Source organism: Chrysoperla carnea, chromosome 4, assembly GCF_905475395.1.
Source record: "Chrysoperla carnea chromosome 4, inChrCarn1.1, whole genome shotgun sequence".
NCBI lineage: Eukaryota > Metazoa > Arthropoda > Insecta > Neuroptera > Chrysopidae > Chrysoperla > Chrysoperla carnea.
The window spans coordinates 24233170-24255123 of NC_058340.1; the positions used below are offsets into that span (position 1 = coordinate 24233170).

The 21954-nt window shown below is 30.2% G+C and overlaps 4 protein-coding genes across 6 annotated transcripts; 1 reads left to right on the top strand and 3 right to left on the bottom strand.

The window, feature by feature from the left end:
• Positions 1 to 4413: 4413 nt before the first annotated feature.
• LOC123297376 (nuclear pore glycoprotein p62) lies at positions 4414 to 7656 on the top strand. 3 transcript variants are annotated; one of them, XM_044879011.1, is made up of 7 exons: positions 4414 to 4522; positions 4742 to 5161; positions 5220 to 5429; positions 5702 to 5870; positions 5936 to 6289; positions 6596 to 6707; positions 6930 to 7125. In XM_044879011.1, the coding sequence occupies exons 2-7, from the start codon at positions 4762 to 4764 to the stop codon at positions 7086 to 7088; spliced, it is 1404 nt and encodes a 467-aa protein (XP_044734946.1). In that variant the 5' UTR covers positions 4414 to 4522; positions 4742 to 4761; the 3' UTR covers positions 7089 to 7125. The 3 variants fall into 3 exon arrangements, with proteins under 3 accessions (XP_044734946.1, XP_044734947.1, XP_044734944.1); XM_044879012.1 differs by lacking the exon at positions 4414 to 4522 and adding an exon at positions 7161 to 7656 and having other exon boundaries at positions 4686 to 5161; positions 6930 to 7091; XM_044879009.1 differs by lacking the exon at positions 4414 to 4522 and having other exon boundaries at positions 4686 to 5161.
• A 69-nt stretch (positions 7657 to 7725) lies between these two features.
• Positions 7726 to 11101, bottom strand: LOC123297947 (ionotropic receptor 75a-like). Its single transcript, XM_044879786.1, has 9 exons — positions 10955 to 11101; positions 10745 to 10873; positions 10498 to 10683; positions 9754 to 10028; positions 9315 to 9547; positions 9045 to 9256; positions 8456 to 8739; positions 8170 to 8390; positions 7726 to 7733 (listed from the first exon to the last, which is right to left on the bottom strand). The coding sequence occupies exons 1-9, from the start codon at positions 11099 to 11101 to the stop codon at positions 7726 to 7728; spliced, it is 1695 nt and encodes a 564-aa protein (XP_044735721.1).
• Positions 11102 to 11973: 872 nt separating this feature from the next.
• LOC123297948 (ionotropic receptor 75a-like) lies at positions 11974 to 16412 on the bottom strand. Its single transcript, XM_044879787.1, has 9 exons — positions 16286 to 16412; positions 16088 to 16216; positions 15844 to 16026; positions 15098 to 15372; positions 14807 to 15039; positions 14536 to 14747; positions 13740 to 14023; positions 13523 to 13682; positions 11974 to 12075 (listed from the first exon to the last, which is right to left on the bottom strand). Exons 1-9 carry the CDS (start codon positions 16358 to 16360, stop codon positions 11974 to 11976), a joined length of 1653 nt encoding a protein of 550 aa, XP_044735722.1. The 5' UTR covers positions 16361 to 16412.
• A 1424-nt stretch (positions 16413 to 17836) lies between these two features.
• Positions 17837 to 20189, bottom strand: LOC123297635 (cytochrome c oxidase assembly protein COX15 homolog). Its single transcript, XM_044879380.1, has 6 exons — positions 19816 to 20189; positions 19619 to 19754; positions 19164 to 19296; positions 18915 to 19101; positions 18601 to 18850; positions 17837 to 18324 (listed from the first exon to the last, which is right to left on the bottom strand). Exons 1-6 carry the CDS (start codon positions 19960 to 19962, stop codon positions 17924 to 17926), a joined length of 1254 nt encoding a protein of 417 aa, XP_044735315.1. The 5' UTR covers positions 19963 to 20189; the 3' UTR covers positions 17837 to 17923.
• Between the last annotated feature and the right edge of the window lie 1765 nt (positions 20190 to 21954).

Below are 21954 nucleotides of genomic sequence, written 5' to 3' on the forward strand. Positions count from 1 at the left end.
ACCATCTATCGATAAATATACTAGAAGGTTTTAATGGTTTACTTAAAACAACGAGAGATCATATTACCCCGAAGGATCATTGTAGACCACTTTCTCCTACACCAATAATTTTAATATAAAGGTAATATTTATAACCTAGAGAACAATGTACCCAAGTTGAATCATTTTGCAGTTTCGCAGGAGATTACTATTTATTGGACAGCATTTGTATTGAACTTAGAGTATTTGATGAGAATGTCGGTAGACTGAAGACTAATTGCCATTGTGGCTATGTTCTCAAATAATTCAAAACCTAATAATCAAATATGGTGGAATCGATGGACAATTCAAGACGCCACTAACTTAACATGCATTGTCATCTAAACTTAGCGTGCATGTAAAATTTCAGCTCAATCAGTTCACGATAACTGCTTCAAAATTGACCTGCAAGATTCCACCCGGACAAACATACATTTATACATATTTACATATATTGCAAGTTAAGTAAAAGCTACATTCTTGGACGATTACATGTCCAAGAGACCACCTTCAGGTACAATTGGTGGGGACGACTCTCGGTACATTAGGACGTGAGTCATGGAACATTAGGATGTTGAACATCATACATTGGACAAACCATACAATTATAAATATATATATGTTAATATTTATTTATTTTCTTTTATTTATACAAAGAGACTAAATGTTTATGAATGTTATAAAACACATAAGAACTACAATTGAACCGATATACCTATACGATCCTGCTATAGCTAATACTATTCTATTGATTTAACTTTAAACCCATCAAATTTTTAAGTCAAATATTTGATATATTACGTTTTTTTTTTTTTTTTTTAGTGTTTTAAATAATGCATTTTATTTACTTAAATGTTTATTTTTTTGTCTCTCTGGTTAGTGTCTTTTTATACCATGTATATTAAATATACCAAGGTGTACTAAGTTTAGTCCCAAGTTTGTAACGCTTAAAAATATTGATGCTATGAACAAAATTTTGGTATAGATGTTTATAAAATCACCTATTTAGTCCATTTCCGGTTGTCTGTCTGTCTGTCGTTTGTCATCTGTCCATCTATCATCTCGATTAGTCAAAAACGAAAAGAGATATTAAGCTGAAATTTTTATAGCGTGCTGAAGACGTCGGATGCAGCTTGTAAACCGTTAGAGATAGAACAAAAACTTAAATGTAAAAAATATTCTTTATGAACAAATAAACATCTTTTGTTTGAAACATTTTTTCGTAAACATCACTGTTTACCCGTGAGAGCGCATATTATGCGCAAATTGTAGTATTATACGGGTCATCAGTAATATGTGTGTGACATGTATGTATGTGTAATGCGATAGACTAATCAACACTGTCTTTACATGGTATTTCAACAATTAACTCAGTCAATTGTTTGTTTTCATTTGTTTTTTGTAAAGTTAAACATTAAAAGATATTTTTAGTTTGATTATTAATTAGTGTTTGACCACATCTTAAAAGTTAAAATTTGGGAAAATTGATTGAAGTATTTTAGTCTATTTTTTTAAAGTGTATGTTTCAATGACATTTTTATTATGGGATAACAGACTGGTTAAGAAAGCTGCCCCTTTCCGGGCGTAGACTTACCATAAATTTTGTTGGTTAAGAAATATATAGACAAAACTTTCTGATTTACGACCTTTTAGACCAATTTCCTTGTTTTGCTTGAGCCAAAAGCTGATACGCCCCTGGTGATGTATGGTTTTCTAGTGCTTCAAGGTGCACAGGGTCCTTAATAAATTAATTCAAGATTATTATATAATTTACAAGTTTTTGGAAAGCGAGCAAATCGGGCAATCTGTTTATAAATACCTTAAAATTTGTTTGAACTATTATCGAGCTCCCTATAGCCCATGTTAAGAATTTTTTTCCTTATCACGAACCAGATCAAAGGCCAAGGTCCTGTCCAAGAGATAGTACTAAAGTTTGTGTTTAGCAGGCGGCCTAAGCAGAGGGTTAACGGACTTAGCGGGCGGGCTAAGCATATAATATACCAATAATAAATTGCAACTGCTGGTTAATTAAGATTAATAATCGCTGATCAATTAAATAAATTGTAGGTGAAAATTGAAGTTCACCGGGTGTTCTAGTATTTTTATATAAATATAACTGACGATAGAGTTTTGCATCAATTTCTATAAAAGCGCTTCTAGCATTTAAAATTTTAGCCCAATCAGAATGAAAACTTGATATCTGAGGAGTGTGATATATTTGAGAGGTCAAATCCATTAATTAACGATCAAAATTGACGTAGAGAGTAAATTATACACATTCTAGAGCTTTAAAGTGGCTGAAAGAAAAGTTCAGACACAAAAATAATATTTAAAAAAAAAAAATTAATTTAATTTTTAAATGGCTATCAAAAAGATACTTTCTTTTCCAATGATTCTCAAAAAAGTCATAATAAACAGTATATTCAGATATGTTTATCAAATAAAATCGATCTAACTATATCACATCGTATAAAATATTAGTTAGTCAACGCACGTAATATCTAGTCATCAAATCTTATAACGTTATGTCATCTAACAGAACAAGCCATGATGGATATCAGTCTCACAAACCAAACCAATATCTTTATGATAAAGTAAATTATTGTTAAAAATTGGCATTTTATTGCAAAATTTTTATACAACTTTACCTTTTACAAGCCAATAGCATGCATGGTAGTGAAAATCGAGCCAGTTTCGAGCAAAATTGCCAAGGACTGAACGCATTTTTCTCATGAATTCATGGATTTTTGGATTATTTTGCTGCCCGAGAAGAGGAAAAAAAGATATAGCCATTTTATAACTTTGAGCAGATGGGTTGGAAAAATTTTCAGATAAGAGTTGTAGCTAGAGTACATACGCACAATTTTTCGCCAATTAAAGGTCATTTAAAGGTCATGGAGCTCTGATATGGCTCCTTATGCCCATTTCTACCGTTTTTTAGAATGATTTTTTCGAGTAGGAGATTGACTATAAAAATAATATGTATTTCGGGGCAGATAGTGGTTTTTATTCTGTTCCACCTCGACTTTGTTTAATATGTTACGATTAGCAAACTCATACTGATTATGACTACATGGTAATCGAAATACATATTTACATAATACAAAAATTGATGTACTGCTAAATAGTTTCGTCTGACATTCAACATAATTTGGAAATTTCGATTGTTTTCTGCTAACTAGAACAAACAAAAAGGGGCTTTGTAAAAGAAACGCCTCTTTCACAATAATTTTTGTAGAAGAAACAATTGATCGGTTAGTCAAATTAAACCAGCATACGCAGACAGCAATGGAAAACCAATTGAATCAATTTGAACTCTGTATAATGGAGTATCCCAAAACTTAAGATATTACAAAAAATTTTGTTTCGATTTTTGAGATCAAATCAAAAGCTTTCGATCAGAAAATTAATAAACCAACACAACGCATTCGATGTGATTTTAAAAACCAAATTAAAAAGTTCAAATGACAAGATCAAAACAAATAAATTGAATTAATTGGCGTTAGTAGAACTCAAAGAATAACTTCTTTTGTTTGTTAGAATGGATGTCGGATGACGTATCTAAAAATAAACATTTACTTATAAAAAAAATTTAATTAATTAAATTGAAAGATTTAATTAAATAAAAACTGGTGTTATTATTATTAATATTATCCTTATTAGAACAATATTTATATACATTAATTATTATTTACGAATTCATAAAATTTATATTTAATGATTTTAATCCAGACACCATTTTTATTGTGCAAAATTTTAATGTCAATGTATTATAAATTTGAATCTACCGAATGACTCATAAAAAATGAACCCCCCGATAACTTTTTGGTTTAAGAGCTTTTATACTAAAATTTCAAAAAAGCGAAATTTTACGGGATGTATTTTAGTCCCAAAGTTAATTTGGAATAGATATTTTAAAATTCCTCAGTGTAAAATTTTTATTTTTTAAGATTTTATTTCGATTAAAGAAACCAAAATTCTACAAAAAGAAGGATTTAGACAATTTAAATTTAATGTAAATTAATAAATTTTGGTGGGAGCGCTAGATATGATCAGTTTCATTACAAAAAGATATGCATAATGCAGTAACATGCGCTTCCACCAAAAAAGACCTCTTCAATAACTGAAAAACAGTTGAATTCACACATTCTTCAAAGATAACAAAGATACATATCGATTAAAGCAGCTTTCAAATAAAATTTTGAGTTCATGGATTTTTTGACGCGCCATATCCTAGACTAGTAGCAACTTGTAGCAAGCTTTAGACTTAGAACCAATATTTTTTTTTTATTGAGCAAAAAAGATAGATGGCGCTAAGCTGTATTGCCCATTTTCAGCCAAGAACTAACGGTGCTGACACTGACATCTGTCTTCAAATTCAAATAACGTGCTATAAAAATATACGTTGTTTATACAAAACTGGCTCAAATATAAAAATAATTACAAAATTTGGATAATTTTTCCATCTTTATTTTAATTAATATAAAATTTTATTTCAAGTAAGGTAAATAAGAACATTAATACTTTTTATAAAGGAACTTAATAAATATTTGTCATTTGTGTCGCTGAAATCGGTTGTTGATGTCAAAGTCGTGTTTTTATTTAAACTTGAAATTTGAATAAGTAACCTCACTTTTAAATATTATAAAAACAAAGTTCAAATATTTAAAAATTATTAAATACCTAATACCATTATTAATTTAGTCTGAATATTTTATTCAAGGTTAAGTTTTTAACATAAAAATGAGTTTTACAACACCAGCAAATACGACAGGATTTTCATTTAGTGGAGGAGGTGCCGGAGATGTTGGAGGCAATAAACCTGAATTTGGTACACCCACGTTTGGTGGTACCTCTTCATTTGGTGCAGCTCCCGCACCCGCTACAAACTTTGGTCTTGGTTCCACTCTTTCCCAACAAGCACCAGCATCTGGATTCAGTTTAGGAGGACAAACTTCTCAACCATCAACAGGATTTGGTTTAGGGGGCACAACTACAGCATCTCCAGGTTTTGGTTTTGGAGGAGGCGCACCTGCAGCTACATCAGCACCACCTAGCTTTGGTTTAGGAGGTGCAGCCCCAGCAGCCTCTTCAGCTGGAGGATTTTCTTTTGGAGGTCAACCAGTTTCATCGGCTGCACCAAGTAAGTATTTAATAGTTTTGTACAAAAATTATATTTTGACGACAATGTTTGTTTTCAGATTTCAATTTAGGATCCGTTGCAAAATCTACGCCTAGTAGTGCTCCTGGTGGTGGTTTTAATTTTGCAGCACCAGTGGCTAGTAGTGCAGCTAGTACTCCTGGTACTGGATTCTCGTTAGGTGGTAATGTGGCCACGACAACAAGTGCACCGGCTGCAAGTTCAACAGGTTTCTCATTTGGTGGAACTACAACTTCAACGACTACTACTAGTAAATATAATTTCATACTTAATTGATATTAATTCCCACATGTGTAACAGTGAATGAGAATATCTGAAAATCCCATAAAAAGAGCGATTTCTAGTATCGAGGTTTCGGAGAATATCTTAGAAGCTATTTGATAAATCGTTAAATGAAATTTTTTTGATCAAAATTATCCTATATTTATTTATTTTATTTATCCGCGATTTGTAAAGTTCTCTTGAAAATCGAAAACTTTGCTATTAGAACTTTGGCTTAATATTTTCTTATAATTTTTACAGCTTTGGGTTTATCCTTCGGGCAAAATGCAGCAACTACAACAAAACCTGCAGCTTCATTATCTTTTGGAACACTATCAACGGCCACAAATGCAACAACACCATCTACTGGTTTTTCACTTGCAGCTAAAACTACTGCACCGACATCTGCAACAACTACTGTTCCCACAGCGTACGTATTTTAGGCTCACTCGAAATTTTATTTCCTCGTTTATAATTCCTTATTTGAATTTTTAGGACGAGTATTGCACCAACAGCTACAACAGTCGCCCCAGCAGCACCTGGTTCCAGTCAAAGTTTTGCCGATCTAGAGGAATCCATCAATAAATGGACACTAGAATTAGAAGAACAAGAAAAAGTATTTATGAATCAAGCACTTCAATTGAATGCTTGGGATCGATTGTTAATACAAAATGGAGACAAGATTATAGAATTAAATTCGGAAGTGGAACGAGTAAAGCAGGATCAACAACAATTAGATCATGAATTGGATTTTGTTGTAGCTCAACAAAGAGAACTGGAAGAATTAATAAAACCGTTAGAAAAAGAATTGGAAAATATTCCAACAACAGACCCAGATCGTCAACATATGTAAGAATACTTTTCATGCATTAATCTACTTTTAACGATTTATTGTAAACTGCTTACCAAATTATCAAATTAAGTCGATTTTCGTAGTTATTATAAAATACCATCTAAAATCGTACCTAATGAATAAGTTTAGGGACAGGCGTAGGATGTGGCAATCATTTCACAGAGTTGCTGTTGCCAAGGCCGTGCTTAACCTTCCAAGGATTCTGAAAAATTACTCCTAGATCTAGAGCATTTATGTGGTTTCCAGTTAAATTTACATAAAACTACCAATTTTTAATTGAATTATTATTTTTTTATTTTTAGATACCAGTTGGCTGAAAATATGGACAGTCAATTGAAACAAATGTCTGAAGATTTAAAAGAAATTATTGAACATTTAAATGAATCAAATCGGGCTGAAGACGCTAATGATCCGGTAAATATGCTTTTATGTACTATTCTGTCACCTTCGATTAACTTTTTTCATTAATTAATGATTAACCATCCTAGAAAATGTAAAGAAAAAGCCATAACGTAATATTTATGATCTGTTTCTACCCGAAAATCTGATGTAGTTTGAAATTACCTTCAATTTAATCAAGCATGACAAACTGAATCCATAAAATAGGTCCAAAAATATAATTAATTTTCTTTTTAGATTGTTCAAATTGGTAGGATATTAAATGCTCATATGAATTCGTTACAATGGATTGATCAAAATACGGCATTGATTGGTAATCATTTAGATCAAGTGGCTAAACTCTATGAAACACATCGTCGAGAACATGAGCGTTCATTTCATCTTACTTATGAATAATGTGTAAGACAATAATAAATAATTCCTTTGTCTTTTATCTTCTGTTTTGTTTTTTATTGTATGTATTTTTAGTGAATTACATTTTTCCTTATAAAAAAAGTTTATTCTTACACTGAAGATTTGTTTAGTTAGAAAATGTTTATCTCTACTGACGAAATAATGGTATGAATGTTCTGAACACTATTATAAATGAATTGTGAAAAGTCCCCATCAATCCCCCTTGTGCAAAAAATTTTATTGAGGGGGGAAGTTTGCAAAAATAGGATTTTCGCGTTTTTCAGCAAAAAGGTGAGTTTTACAGCAAAAATAGTTCAGACAAAAATTGTAGATCATTCAATTTGCTACAAAATGTGTTTCTGCACCTTTTTTCATAAGTGCTGCCATTTTCGTGATATCGTAATCAAACTCAAAAATCGCGTTTATTTGGCGAACACTCGAATAATTTGTAAGATATTGCCTAATATGGATTCGAGATGTCTCTTGCTCTTCATATGGCGTTTTTTTGTGATTTGTCGTCGATTTGAGCAAGAATTCTATATTTATTGATATAATGTGGTTTGACCATGAAAGGAAACAAACAAAATGTAATTTAAGAAAATCATTTTTTAAAATGTATATTTTTTGAAAATACAATTAATTATCGAGCTATAAATTTGCATTAGTCTATAAATTCCTCTATTTTGATAATTAACAAAATGCACTTGCATTATTCGCAAATGTTACCAAAATTAGCAGCTACTTTGCAGATAATTTTTTTACTGTATGAAATGAGCTATTTAAAGTTGTAATTCTTTGGATCAAAATGATTTTTTATGAGACCGAACATTTCGAGCCGTATACCATAGAAAATCAAATTGTTCCATAGAATTTCAACCTTTTGACCTTTATCCTATTTCATTTCTTAGATTATTCATGGTGAATTATATAATAAGTGTAAGTTTCAATCTAAGTGAGTAGAACAAAGGGAAAAGTGCTAGATGTCATGGATCGTTTTCAGCTCTACTCTATCCTCTTTGATTTCATTAATTAATAGTAATAAATGTAAGACAAGTTGTTCTTTTTTTTGTTTATAAGTTGCTGCAATTTTGTTTGTTTTGCCATTTGTGTATAAAAATTTCTACAAACAAAATAAGTATACTAAGTATTATACCAAATCCTAGGACAACAAAGGCACTTGCTGTCTCTTCGAATGTAACAGCAAATACCGATGAACTTAACGCATCTATTGTACATGGTGGTATTTCTAGTAGCCATTTCTTACTTTCTTGTACAGCAGTTCCACGTTCCGCTTGTTTAAGTATACTAATTTTCAAAAAAAATATGGCATTAACTTTTTTACTTAAAAAATACTGTTCTTGAATATTTACCCAATATTAAATAATTTCTTGAACGGGGACCTTTTTTGACTTACAAAAAAAACACGTACAGCGGGACGCATGTCAATTTGTGTCAAATCACATATTTCACGTTCCGACCATCCTAAATTCACGGATATGTGACCACCAACAACCGTTACTAAACTCTCAAAAACAAATCCGCCCTCGTGTACTTTCTTAAGACCAGTTTGAAATGAATAAATATGTGGCGGATATTTATGTTCGCGCATTATTTTCTTTTCATATAATTGTGCTTCTATTGGATTCCGGATATCCTGTTTTGAAGAAATATTAAATAAACTTTTTAATCTAGTGTAAATCAAAGTAATAATTAACGGCTTTCGGTTAGTCTAAGGTTTGTCTGCGGAATACAATGGAGGAATCTTGCAGATGATATTTCTGAAAATTTGGTTAGTAAATTGAGAACATAGAGCGGGTACTAAAAAAATTAGAAAAATTTAGAATATCCTTTGAAAAATTGACCTAACTCACTTTATGAATTGAATTTCATCTAGCGTATAGAAACTTCTCAACGCCATAAGTCGATTAACAACCTTTTACAACCAATTAAAAAACTTACTTTGTACCAATACGTAATGTACGGCTCGTCAGTGATTCCTACTTCCAAAGAACTGTCCAATATATCTTTGAGAGTTTTTATAGTTTTTGGCGGTTCCATTAACAACGACGATACTACACTCGCTGAATAAAATTGATATAGTAGTGATGAAAATATAAGCAAGGTATAGATAATAAGTCGGCCAGAAAATAAGTGTGGTGTTAATTCTATACCTGAAAGCGACAATTCAATCGGATCACACTTTCGAATTTTCGATTATTTATTACATACCTTGTTGAACTACTGCTCCAAATGTAACAAACGTTGCCATGCTCCAAGTATTTTCAGACTCCGATTGTTTAATTAATTTACGCGTTTCAGTGATAACAGTTATTTTCAATAATACAATAATTACAAGTGCACTAATTACACTTAACCCCCACACAGAATAGGTTAATGGGCGTAAAAATGTATCACTTAAGCCACCAGTTTTGGGTTTTGGATGCCGAAATAGAAAAGTTATTCTGAAACAGTTTAAATTTAAAAACAACTATACAATATAATATCCTTGAATTTGAGCAAAATTTTGGATGATGCTTTTTAGGTAGGATTTGGAATTGGAAAATTTCCGAATGGCTAATTGTATTTTTTTTCGTTTTATTTAGTTTTATCGTTGTTCTGGTTAGTCTTGGAACTTGGCTGACCTGAAAATATTGTTTATTTCACATACCGCATGGGATAAAAGCCAAATGGACTAAAATGAACCATTGCTCGTCGTGGTACACTTATTCGTGCACCATTATTTCCAATATCAAGTTTATTAGATGCTAAATTTCCAAGTAGTCCATTTATCCAATCGTCAGTTCGTATATATTTTAATTTTAGATTATACATATCCCTTATAATAGCTACAATTCGATGATGAAACCTTGTATATGTATCAAATAGTAAATATCCATCTTCATTTAAGAAATCATACATTGGTATTTTAAGTTTAACACGAACCTGTGATTTAAAATAATTAAATTAGATTTATTTATTTATTTATTATTTGTGTTTGTTAAACTCTTGTAAACATTTTTTTTACCGTCAAAGTCTCTCGGTTATAATTGACAAATAACCTGTCGAGTCAATCTTATTTGAAAAACGTACACTCGCATCAAGAGTCGAATCAGAATCTCTTGGATTCATTATTAGCGCCTTAGCCAGTTCGCCCATACGAGCTCTAGCTACAGAGTGTATTTTTTCAATTCATCAAATTTTTATTTTTCTTTATTAGTCAAATTAACTTATTTATTAATAAATAAGTTAATCTTAACTAATAAACAAAAACTGATTCTTTGTCTAGAGCTCGTATGGCCGAATAGGCTAAGGCGCTTGGCATGAATCCAAGAGGTCCGAATTCGACTCCTGAAGCGAGTGTATTTTTTGCAATTCTCATTAATTAAGATCATTTATTTGTTATCAAACTTACAACAACACCTGCTCGTAAAACTAGTCCTCTGGTACTATTTTGACGCCGAGTATATAAATTATCATTTACATGAATTTCGAAACCATTTTCAGTATTCCATGTTCCATAATATAAATATCTCAATGTTCCGCCATGATATATCCCAGGATTGTACATTTCATGTAAGATCCATTGATTTGTGAACAACTTAAAATTAATAATTATTTTTAAATTTGAACTGTGAACAAAAATATTTTTCTTTTCAAACCTGTTTCTGTATCATCAATAAATCAGAACCGATTGGCATATTTAGGTAATGAAAAATACTTGGAGTAGAATTTTTATCGCGGAAAATCAACCAATGATATTCTGGGCTAAAAATTTCACTATCTGAAGCCTAAAAATAGTTTAAAACTTTTACAAATAAAAAAAGTGTAGGTCACGTGGTCAGTTTAGTTCACGTATTGCTAATTCTTACATATTTTAAAATCGATTTCGCCAAAGGACATTGCAAGTCTAGCACAATACCAATATGATGAAAATCGGTTGTTATATTCACGTAATTTTTTAATCTTTCATCAAGCTTTTCTAAGTTATTTTCCTTTATGATAAATATTGAAATCATTTTTTCCGAAAATCGATGAAGAATTTTCTTAGAAACTAAAAAGTTTTATTAAAAATAAATTTTATAGTCAAGTTTAGTTTTTTCTAATAGTCACCCGAATTTTCAAAACAATTAATCATTATTCCAAAACGAAGGCTTTTCCATTGAAAATATTCAGTTATTATTTTTATTTTTTCATCTGTATTTTGGTAATTTTGAATTTGGTTAGTAGCACTTGCAATTTTTAGAATTAAGAAAAGTATTATTAGGTGATTCAGGTAAATCATTTTGCTTGAGTGAGAATTGATATTCATAATCTTGGATTTATATTCATCGAAATGTATTGAATATATTCATGATGTGATTATTATACTATGAATGCAAATTTGATTGACAGGTAATTATTTTAATTTGATAATGCAAGATGATTAAAATTAAACCTGATTTTATATGCAGACACAAAATTACCTTTCAAATGTTCTCTAAACTTGGGACTAAACTTAATATACTATGTATATTTCATATACATGGTATGAAAATAAAAAGCATATATATGTATATTGATTTTAAAATTAGTTTATTTTTAAAATATACATAATTGTTAAACTATAATATAAATAATCAATTGCATTATTCTCAATTTCTTTAAACTAACAGTCATACATAATTATTAAACTATTGATAAGTGGTAAGTAAGCTGGTGGTCCAAATTGAAACTACTGAAAAAGCGGTCCATTCCCTGTTTTGCTTAGTACGTATTTTTATCGCCAGTTGGCAAAATTATCTGATTTGAATTTGAATATTTTGATTGGCCATTAAAAATAGAAAGTACAAGTATTGCCACCTGTTAGTTTAAATTGAAACTACCGAAATCGGACCACATTTTGTGTTAATTATTGCGAATTATTATCGCTAGTTGGCCTGTTGCCTCTCCCAGTTATCAATAATTGATAGCTTGGAGTTGTAACTCCGCCAATTGGTGATAATAATTCGTACTAATTAAAACAGGAAGTGAACCCGTTTTCAGTAATTCTAATTTAGACTACCAGATTACTCGGGACTTTACCAGATTATTTATAGATTACCAGATTACTAAAATTTATCAATTGCATTATTCGCAATTTCTTTAAACTAATCGCCATACAGTTTTTCGTAGTACGTTCTGAAGTAAGAGTAGTTTCAACCAAAGAGTATTCTATTCTCTTAGGACGGGATACTAGATGCGAAAAAGTATTTTCGACTCTATACAATCCTTTTTGATTTAACTCATTAATTGCAAAGAAAATTATATATTGATTGATAAATAGTAAATTTTGAGTTTATACTCTGGACCTTGTATTTATATTAACCGAAACACAATAAGCGTATGCTTAATTACTATAATTAGGACGATTGAAAATTAAACGAGATTGATTGACAGGTAATTATTTTAATTCTATAATACAGGATGGATTAAATTAATGAGACCTCATATTTGATATCGATTACAAATTACTCTCAATTCTATTTTTAATAATTCGTCTTCATTTAATATGTAAAAATTATCCTGATTATAGTTCTCATAATGCCTATATAACCTTAAGAGTACAATTTATTTTTTTATTTTTCAGAGATAGGAATGCCAGATTGTTATTTCAGTAAGGTGTAGTAACTCAACCTGTGTCAGCTCAACCCAACTCAATGGATTCGGTTATATACGGTGTGATATCTTTTTTTTTTTTGCTCTAGCATTACAAAAGAATGTAGCCATACATCACGTTCATCTACATTCTAGACAACGGTGTCTACACTCTAGATCAAAAGAGTATGAGTCTGAGTTTGAGCGTCAAATTAGGTCACGAAGCGCTGGGAAGTTTTTTCCCAGATGACAGCACGACCAAAACTGACCATCGTAGACATCGTAGTCTAAAGTGTAGAAAAAACTCAGAATTGAGATTATGTTGGACCGAGAAGAAATTCAAAACAATAATAACGTAAAATGATATGATTTTTTAAACAATTTATTAATTAAAACTGTTTACATGGTGTACAAGCTTAATTACATTTATCAATTATAATTAGTGTACTAAAATTAACGATGAAAATCGTAATATATACTATAAAAGCCAAATATGGTAGCTACTAATGAGCCAGCTTTAAGTCAAATAATTAATAGACGCAACTAACATCGCTTAAACTAACGATCCATTGGCTGTACGCACAAGTGTGGATAATTTTAACTAAAGGTAATAGACACAAAACTTACTTTATTTTGAGTAACCCACATAGGGTCAAGATGGAGCTAGCTTCCGCCTGCGCAAGTAACTTTTGCATTCAAAAGAATATAGTTTAGAGAAAACTCTAAAGGTTATCATGAAGCATCTTCAACGTTATTCTTTTCTTTGCATTTTTAATGCTTTTAGCATGTACTAAAATTTCTACAAATAAAAAAACAAGGCTAACGATTATACCAACCGCTAGGACAAGAAATGCACTTGCTATATCATCGAAATTAACACTAAATGTCGACGAACTTAATGAATCTAATGTACATGGGGATATCTCTCGTAACCATTTCGTAGTTTCTTGTTTGGCAATTCCCCTTTCCACTTGCATGAGTATCCTAAAAGAATATTCATTATTTGATTTTGTTGTTGAATTAAATAAGCTCAAATTTTACCCAACATGAAATAATTTCTTGAACGGTGACTTTTTTTGACTTATAAAATATAACCTTTGTTCGGGACGCATTTGAATCTGTGTCAAGTCGCATATTTCACGTTCCGACCATCCTAAGTTTACAGAAATATAACCACTAGCAAATTCTGCCATACATTCATATGCAAATCCGCCTTTCTTTACTTTGCTAAGACCAGTTAACAATGGATACATATGTGGTGGATATTTATTTTCACGCATTATTTTCTTTTCATATAATTGTATTTCTGTTGGACTCTTAATATTCTGTTAAAAATTTAATATTTAAATCTAAAATTATTCAAATTAGGAGTTTGGATATTGGTAAATAATTCCATAATTCCAATACAGATCAAATAAATTTTCTAGGAAATTATAAAATAAAGATATTTGGTTGCCGCACTACTAATTTTTTAGAATTGAAATCGAAATAAATGTGACACCAACTGCAAATTGAAATTTTCAGATTCATTCTCGTTGAAACCTATTCAAAATTTTTAACCAGAGTGAATGGGTTTCGAGTAAATATAATATAAAAAATTGTATCTTAAATTTACATGAAAAATTGCATTTGAACATGCTAACGCAAAAAATAACGTTCCGCACGGACTTACACCTACAAGGTTTGATTATAACCACTTATTTTCAGTGTCGGGCTATAGTAATAAATTCTATCGTGTATCATTTGCTACTATTGCTGTATGGCTTATCTGCCACTGCATTTTTTAGCAGATAGAGCGCCATAAACGGTAAAAAATTGACTATATATCAATACTTACTTTATACCAACTAATAATATATGGTTCGTTGTTGATTCCTACTTCCAAAGAACTGTCTAATAAATCTTTGAGCGTTTTTATGGTTTTTGGTGGTTCCATTAACAAAGATGATACAATACTCGCTGAATAAAATTGATATAAAAGTACGGAAAATAAAAGCAAAATATACACAATCACTCGACCAGAAAACAAACGCGGTGTACTCTCAATGCCTAAAATTACAAATATAATCTAATTGTTCTTCCAAATTCGCGTACTGGACTATTTATACCTTGTTGAAGTATTGCTCCGAATGTAACAAACGTTGCCATACTCCAAGTATTTTCTGATTCTGATTTTTTAATTAATTTACGTGTTTCAGTGAATACTGTTATTTTCAACAATACAATAATTACAAATGCACTAATCATACTTAGCCCCCACACAGAATATGTTAATGGACGTAAAAATGTATCACTTAAACCACCAGTGCTAGGTTTTGGATGTCGAAACAGAAAAACTATTCTGAAAATTTTCAAATTCATTATAAGCTATCTTAAGCACCTACAAAAAAATTGCATACCGATAAGGAAAAAGGCCAAATGGACTAATACTAGTCATAGAAACTCGCTCTGGATCTATAAATACTCCACTATTTCCAATATCAAGTTTTTTGGCTACTAAATTTTCAACTATTCCGTGTACCCAATCTTCTACACGTATATATTTAAATCTTAAATTGTAGGTTTCTCCAACGTTTTTTACAATTTGATGGTGAGATCTCGTATAAGCATCAAATTTTATTTGTCCTTTGTTTTGCAAATAATCTATAACTGGAACGAAAAGTTTACTGCGAATCTGAAATCGAATGATGAGATAGCTTTATACTTGCTTAGTTCTGAATATGAAACTTCTTTAAAGCAACATTTTATCCAATTTTGATAAATCAAGTGTGTAATCCGGCTAAATTTGGGTCATATTTTTCAAATTTGAGATCAAATTTAATGTATCGTCCATAAATTTCAAAATTGCAGTATAGTTGCCTTATTTGGCACAAGTTTTAATATTAACGAGTAAATTACATGGAAAATGGAAAATATGGCTCAAAATTAGGGGGTTTCAGAAACAAGGGGGATTTTATTCAGATCGGACACAATTTAGTCAAAATATCAAAAAATTTGATTGTTTATTACTATATGAAGTCATCAAAATCTAAAAATTTAATTTTGGTCATAATTTTAATTCGGTTTATGAAGCATATAAAAAGTGAATTTACTTAACCATGGGAATTTGCTCTACAATGGAAATTAACACCAGCTTAAAACTTACAACAACACCGGCACGTAAATCTAGACCACCAGTATTTTGTCTTCGAATATACAAATTATCATTTACATGGATTTTAAAACCATTTTCAGAACACCATGTTCCATAATATAAATATTTCAATGATCCGCCATGATATATCCCTGGATTGTATATTTCATGCAAAACCCATTGATTTGTGAATATCTTAAAATATACAATTATTTTTAATTTCACACTTTAAATAAAAATATTTTTGTTTAAAGACCTGAGGTTGTATCATCAATAAATCAGAATTGATTGGCATATTTAGATCATGCAAAAAATTTTTTGTCGAATTTTGTTCTCGGAAAACTAACCAATGATATTCTTTATCAAACCTTTCATTATCAGAAGCCTAAAAAATGTTTTAAAGGTAAAAATTTTTGCTCAATTTTTTTTTACGGCAAATTGAACAAATTCTTACATTTTTCAGAACTGATTTTGCCCAAGGACATTGCATATCTAACACAATACCAATATGATGAAAATCAATTTTCATATTAACATAATGTTTTAAACTTAAATCAAACTTTTGTAAATTGTCCTTTATGATTAATATTGAAATCATTTTTTCCGAAAATTGATTAATAATCGTCTTAATAACTATAAATTTTAAAAATTAATACAAATTAAAATTCTTTTAATAATTTTAATACAACTTAAAATTCTTCTTTTTTTACAATAAAGTCACCTAAATTGCTGAAACAATTAACTATAATTCCAAAATGAAGATTTCTCCATTGAAAATATTCAATCATTATTTCTATTTTTTCATCCATATTATGGTAAGTTTCGATTTCTTTGGTAGCAATTCCAATTTTAGGAATTAAGAAAATTGTTATTAGTTGAATTAAATAAGAATTCATTTTGTACAAGAAGTGTAGGAGCTATAATAAAATTTATTCTTGGAGATATTCGGTTAAGTAGCACATAATTATATATAATGGAAATGATTGCAAAATTTGATTGACAGATAATTATTTTAATTCTATAATGCTGGATCGATTTAATTAATCAAACTCTCATTTTTTATGCATCGCCAAATTATTTATTAATAATTGCTAATAATTCTATATTGAATACTTGAACTTTTCAGTATTCATCATTTGTTAGTTCCGAAATCGTTGATAGAGGCGCAAATGTCTTAATACTCTTAGGAGTCCCTTCATAGAATAATATTCAATTTAATTTTATTCATTTTTTTAAACAATACAAATATTGTACAGAACATGTCATAAAGAAAATGAAATGAAGGGGGAGGTGTGCAGCTATGACGGGCTTTATTAGGAAGCTCATATATGACCTCATTGCATCGTCCAACCAAATAATACAAATATACACAAAGAAGCTCACATGTATACATGTTTCTTTGCCCTCAAAACTTTGTTAGTTTATCATCTCAAAACCATAGGCATTATTTATTTATTTTTACAATATTTCATCGTGAAATAACGTTCCAAAATTTCGTATTTCCTATTGGAAAAACTAGTTTTGAAGCTAAGAAAAAGCATTATTTCACGATGAAATATTGTAGAAATAGATATACATTTTAGTGCACGTCTATGGTTTTCAGTGTTTTGACAATGAAATCTTGAGGACAAAAAACCTATATATATGAGAATCTTTGTGTGTATATCTGTCTGTATTTTTTGGTCACACGCTGGTGTTTTGAAGAATTGCTTAAGGCGCGTCATATGCTTCTGATTGGTTAACTACTCACTATACCCACAATTGACGTCGCAATGTAGCTGACTATCTAGACCCTAGACTATACATGAGTAACAGTTAATACTAATTGGACTCCGCTTACTGTTTTAAACACATAATTTATTAACCGAAAATTGAGAGAATGTGAAACATTAACTATTAACTTGTACTCATTTCAAAAACGAAAAATTGTATTAGATTTACAATTTACAAGAGAATTCGAAGGTTTAAAAAATTAAACACGCTTTTAAACAATATAAAACCATTTATTTATCAAGAAAACGTTTTTAAAAAAAATAGCAAAAATGAGGTGAATAACTTAAATTGAACTAAAACTATTGATCTCTGAAGAAAATTACTTAGGGACACGCTTTAACTCATGCGTTAACCATAATGCTGTAGACAACAACATTAACGATCCACTTTGATGACATGCAGCCAACCAAACAGGTACATAATACAATAAAGTAGATATTCCCATTGTAACCTGGAAATATGCCATTGCAGCCATAGCATTAGCTGCTAAATGTGCTCGAGGTGGTAACTTTTGACGTCTTGACCACAACCATACGGCAGATACTAATGATAATGTTGTAATGCCTAATATACGATGATCAAATTGTGTTGTGGTTGGATTCTCCGTGAAATTTCGAATTGTTGGCGTGAAAGCTAGTATATCGTCTGGGATCCATTTATCTGCCATTTTTGGGAATGAATTATATACTAAACCAGCTTCGATTCCTGCCACAAATGCTCCTACAAAAAAATAATTGATATCATTCTTTAAAATTCTCTTAGGGCTACAAAATTTAGTTATCTTAAATCTAGTTGCGAAGTGAAACTGAATAACATTAATTTTTAAATAGTTGAATCATATGCGCTTAGGCATACGGAAGACATTCTGAAGAAGATGGGGAGGAGTAAGTGTAATGATCCAATTAGCACAAGAAACAGACGTTCATAATAAGTGCTTAGAGGGGATATCGTTGACCTTTGTCAGAAATTAATATTAGATACGTAGATTTAAATTACCTGAAACTGCTGTAAGAAACACAAAACCTTTTGTTGTGTGTGCCAAAGCTTTAAAGCCACGTGCTACTTTAGCAACACCAGCTTGTGCAGGTAACAATTGTTCCAAGGCTGTTGTAATGAACAATGAATATAATATAAAAGCCATACTAAGATGTGCTGCAAGTCTGTATTGTGATACTCTTGGTACATCCATTTCACCCTGAAACCGATCTTCTAAGCCCGACTTTACCATATACCAACCCATCAAACCCTATATTAAAATAACATCAATGTATAATTATGAAAATTTACGTTTTTCGAATTCAAAATTTTACCTGTAAACCAATTAAACCTCCAAAACATAATACTCGAATTTTCATTGCACGATCTAACATTCCGCGTGCCCAAAATACTGTTGCTGGAATTGCATATACTGCACCTAATACTCGACCCCAAGTTCTATGGATGTATTCCATATACCAAATCCATTTGAATTCGGTTAGAGTAATATCACGATTCATTCTGAAATGTATCATGAGAGTTATTTGAAGGTTATTTTAAATACATGAGCATTTACGACATACATTTGATATTCTGGAAATTGTTTATATCGTTCAAATTCTTCAAGCCATTCAGCTTCGGAACGTGGTAATTTCTCGCCAAACAATGTCCACGTTACCATTGATAATCCTGACTTTGTAAGGCGTGTGACGCCACCTAATTTAATCCCAAAAATTAAGCTGATAAATAATAAACATTCTGTAAGTTTTCCTAGTTTCTGAAATGCTTATGCGCCCCTTAACAAACAACTGAATTTGTCTATTAATCTATTGAATGATTTATAAATAACTTATTAATGCTTATCCCATCATTAAATTTCAACGAATAATATTTCGAAAAACGATATATTCTAATAATTAGTTTTACATAATTTTACATTACGTAATTTACATTAAAATTAACCTATCTATAAACTATTTTCCTTTCGTTGTATCGGTTATAGCGGCTACAATAATTAAAATAATTTTGTAAACTGTACCTAAAACTACGGCCCCAAATACCATTCCACCACATATCGTTAACCAATATCCAACTTGTTTCTTTGATTGATTTGATGCATGGGCTGCTACATTTAAGGTCACTGTTGAATTCTTTTTGAATAAATTCTGTCGATACTAAAACAATTTGAATCCAATGAAAGTCCTTTCAAGAAATTTATGATTTTTATGTACATACTTTTGTTGTTAAATTATTCCATCCATTAGAATTATTTGTGAAAAATCTAGTTTTTGGTTGATTTTCAATAATACGTAAAGTTTGTCGTGATAGTAAGTTTATTTTTGGTAATAAACTTTGATTACACCTTCCAAACACAGATAACATTTTGTTTGACTGAAAACTGTTGCTTTATTTAATAATTTGATTAAAATTTGAATTCGAGAACAATTACAAATTATATAACTGTCCGTGTATTACTTTCTCTGTATTTACAAATATTGCACAATATTTTAGTACCAGTGATTATCCGTGTATATAATGGATGATGGAATGTCAACTGAGCATGGACTTTTCTGACAGTTCTAAAACGCTTGAAATTAGTGATGTAACGAATAGGACATTTAATGAATCCTTGAAGTTTTAATTTAAAAGTCTTATTACTAATAAATCAGATAAAAGCCATTATAATTTTATTAGATTTAGAAAACAAATTTTTTTAAAATTTTTAATCTATAACTAGGAAAAACAGTCATATAATATACGTACGACTGTGTAATTAATCCCGTTTTGTATGCTCATATATACAGTGTGCCCCGGATAGAGGTAACTACATTTGTAAATTTTCTTATTTTGCATTTTAAGAAAAAAAGTCATTCTTTATAAGAAGTTTTGCTTATTATGAAAAGTATGTAGGAATATTTAAAACTTCTAAATAATGTATAAAGTAGCCAAAAATTTGGTATCACTATTTTTTTTTATTTTTTGGTAAACTACCCTTCGTTTTTAAAAGTTGACAAAATGTAACTAAAAAAAGTTACTCGAAATTAACAATTGTGACTCTATACAAAATATCAAGAAGATCTTCCCAACTTTGACAATTATTCCATTCTCTTTTGAATGTTTATCCGAGAAAATAAATTTTCTAAACTAGTCCACAAAAAAATACACTCTCGGATAGTACATATTAATTGATTTATTATTATTTCCGTTCTCACGTTTTTATATAATTAGAGCTTTTGTTCAAATAAAAAATGGTGCTATAATTAAAGTATACGGATCTTCTTGATATTTTTTATAGAGTCATAATTGTTAATTGCGAGTAACTTTTCTTAGTAACATATCGCCAACTCATAAAAAAAAGGGTAGTTTACCAAAAATAAAAATAGTGATTCCAAATTTTTGTCTACCCTGTACATTATTAAGAAGTTTTAAATATATCTATTTACTTTTCAGAATAAGCAAAACTTCTTATAAAGAATGACTTTTTTTCTTAAAATGCAAAATAAGGAAATTTACAAGTATAGTTACCTCTATCCGGGGACACACTATATGTGAAAGGGGGGCTCTTATGACTCTTAATGCATAAAATAGAGAAAACAATACAGCAGTATTGTGTTGTACCTACAAAGTAACACAGCGATTAAGGGTGTCTATTGACAATGATCATACTATATTCAAAACAAGATCACCTAACTCTTAAGTCAAGTAATACACTAATACATTACTAGTACGAGTACCGACATAAAAGACTAGTCGAGAACTAGTGTTTTTAATACAGTATAATACAACACTGCTATACTGTTTTCTGCATTATCATTCATTAGAGCTCTTCTTACACATATATATAAGCATATCAAACGGTATTAATTCCATAGTGTATTTATAGGACTGTGCTCAGAAACTTGCGAATTAATCTTAAAACCAAATCGATTATCGTCTATCTATCTAAAACATAAAATCCACCTAATTTGACAATTAGATGAGTATTTCTCGAGATAGTTCCATAATCATTGCGAAATAACAGCTTTTCGTGCAATACTATTAAAGGCAATATCTTAGAATCCAATCGTAAAATGAACCAGTTTTTAGTATTATAGAGGTGTTTCGAAACATACTCATCTGATCGTCAAATGAGATAAATTTTAATGTTTTTAGTACTTCAAACAATACATAAACACGAACATTTAATCCCTTTGACGATTGGATGAGTAATTCCTGGGATCTCGACTACAATCGAATATAAGAGGTGAATGAAATATCGGAGCAATCTCAGCCGATATATCTGAAACTTCTTTAATCTAGACTCCAGAAAAAACAAACAAACCTATAGGTTCTAAAACTTAAAAAGACACAGAAAATAATATTATTTTGTACAAA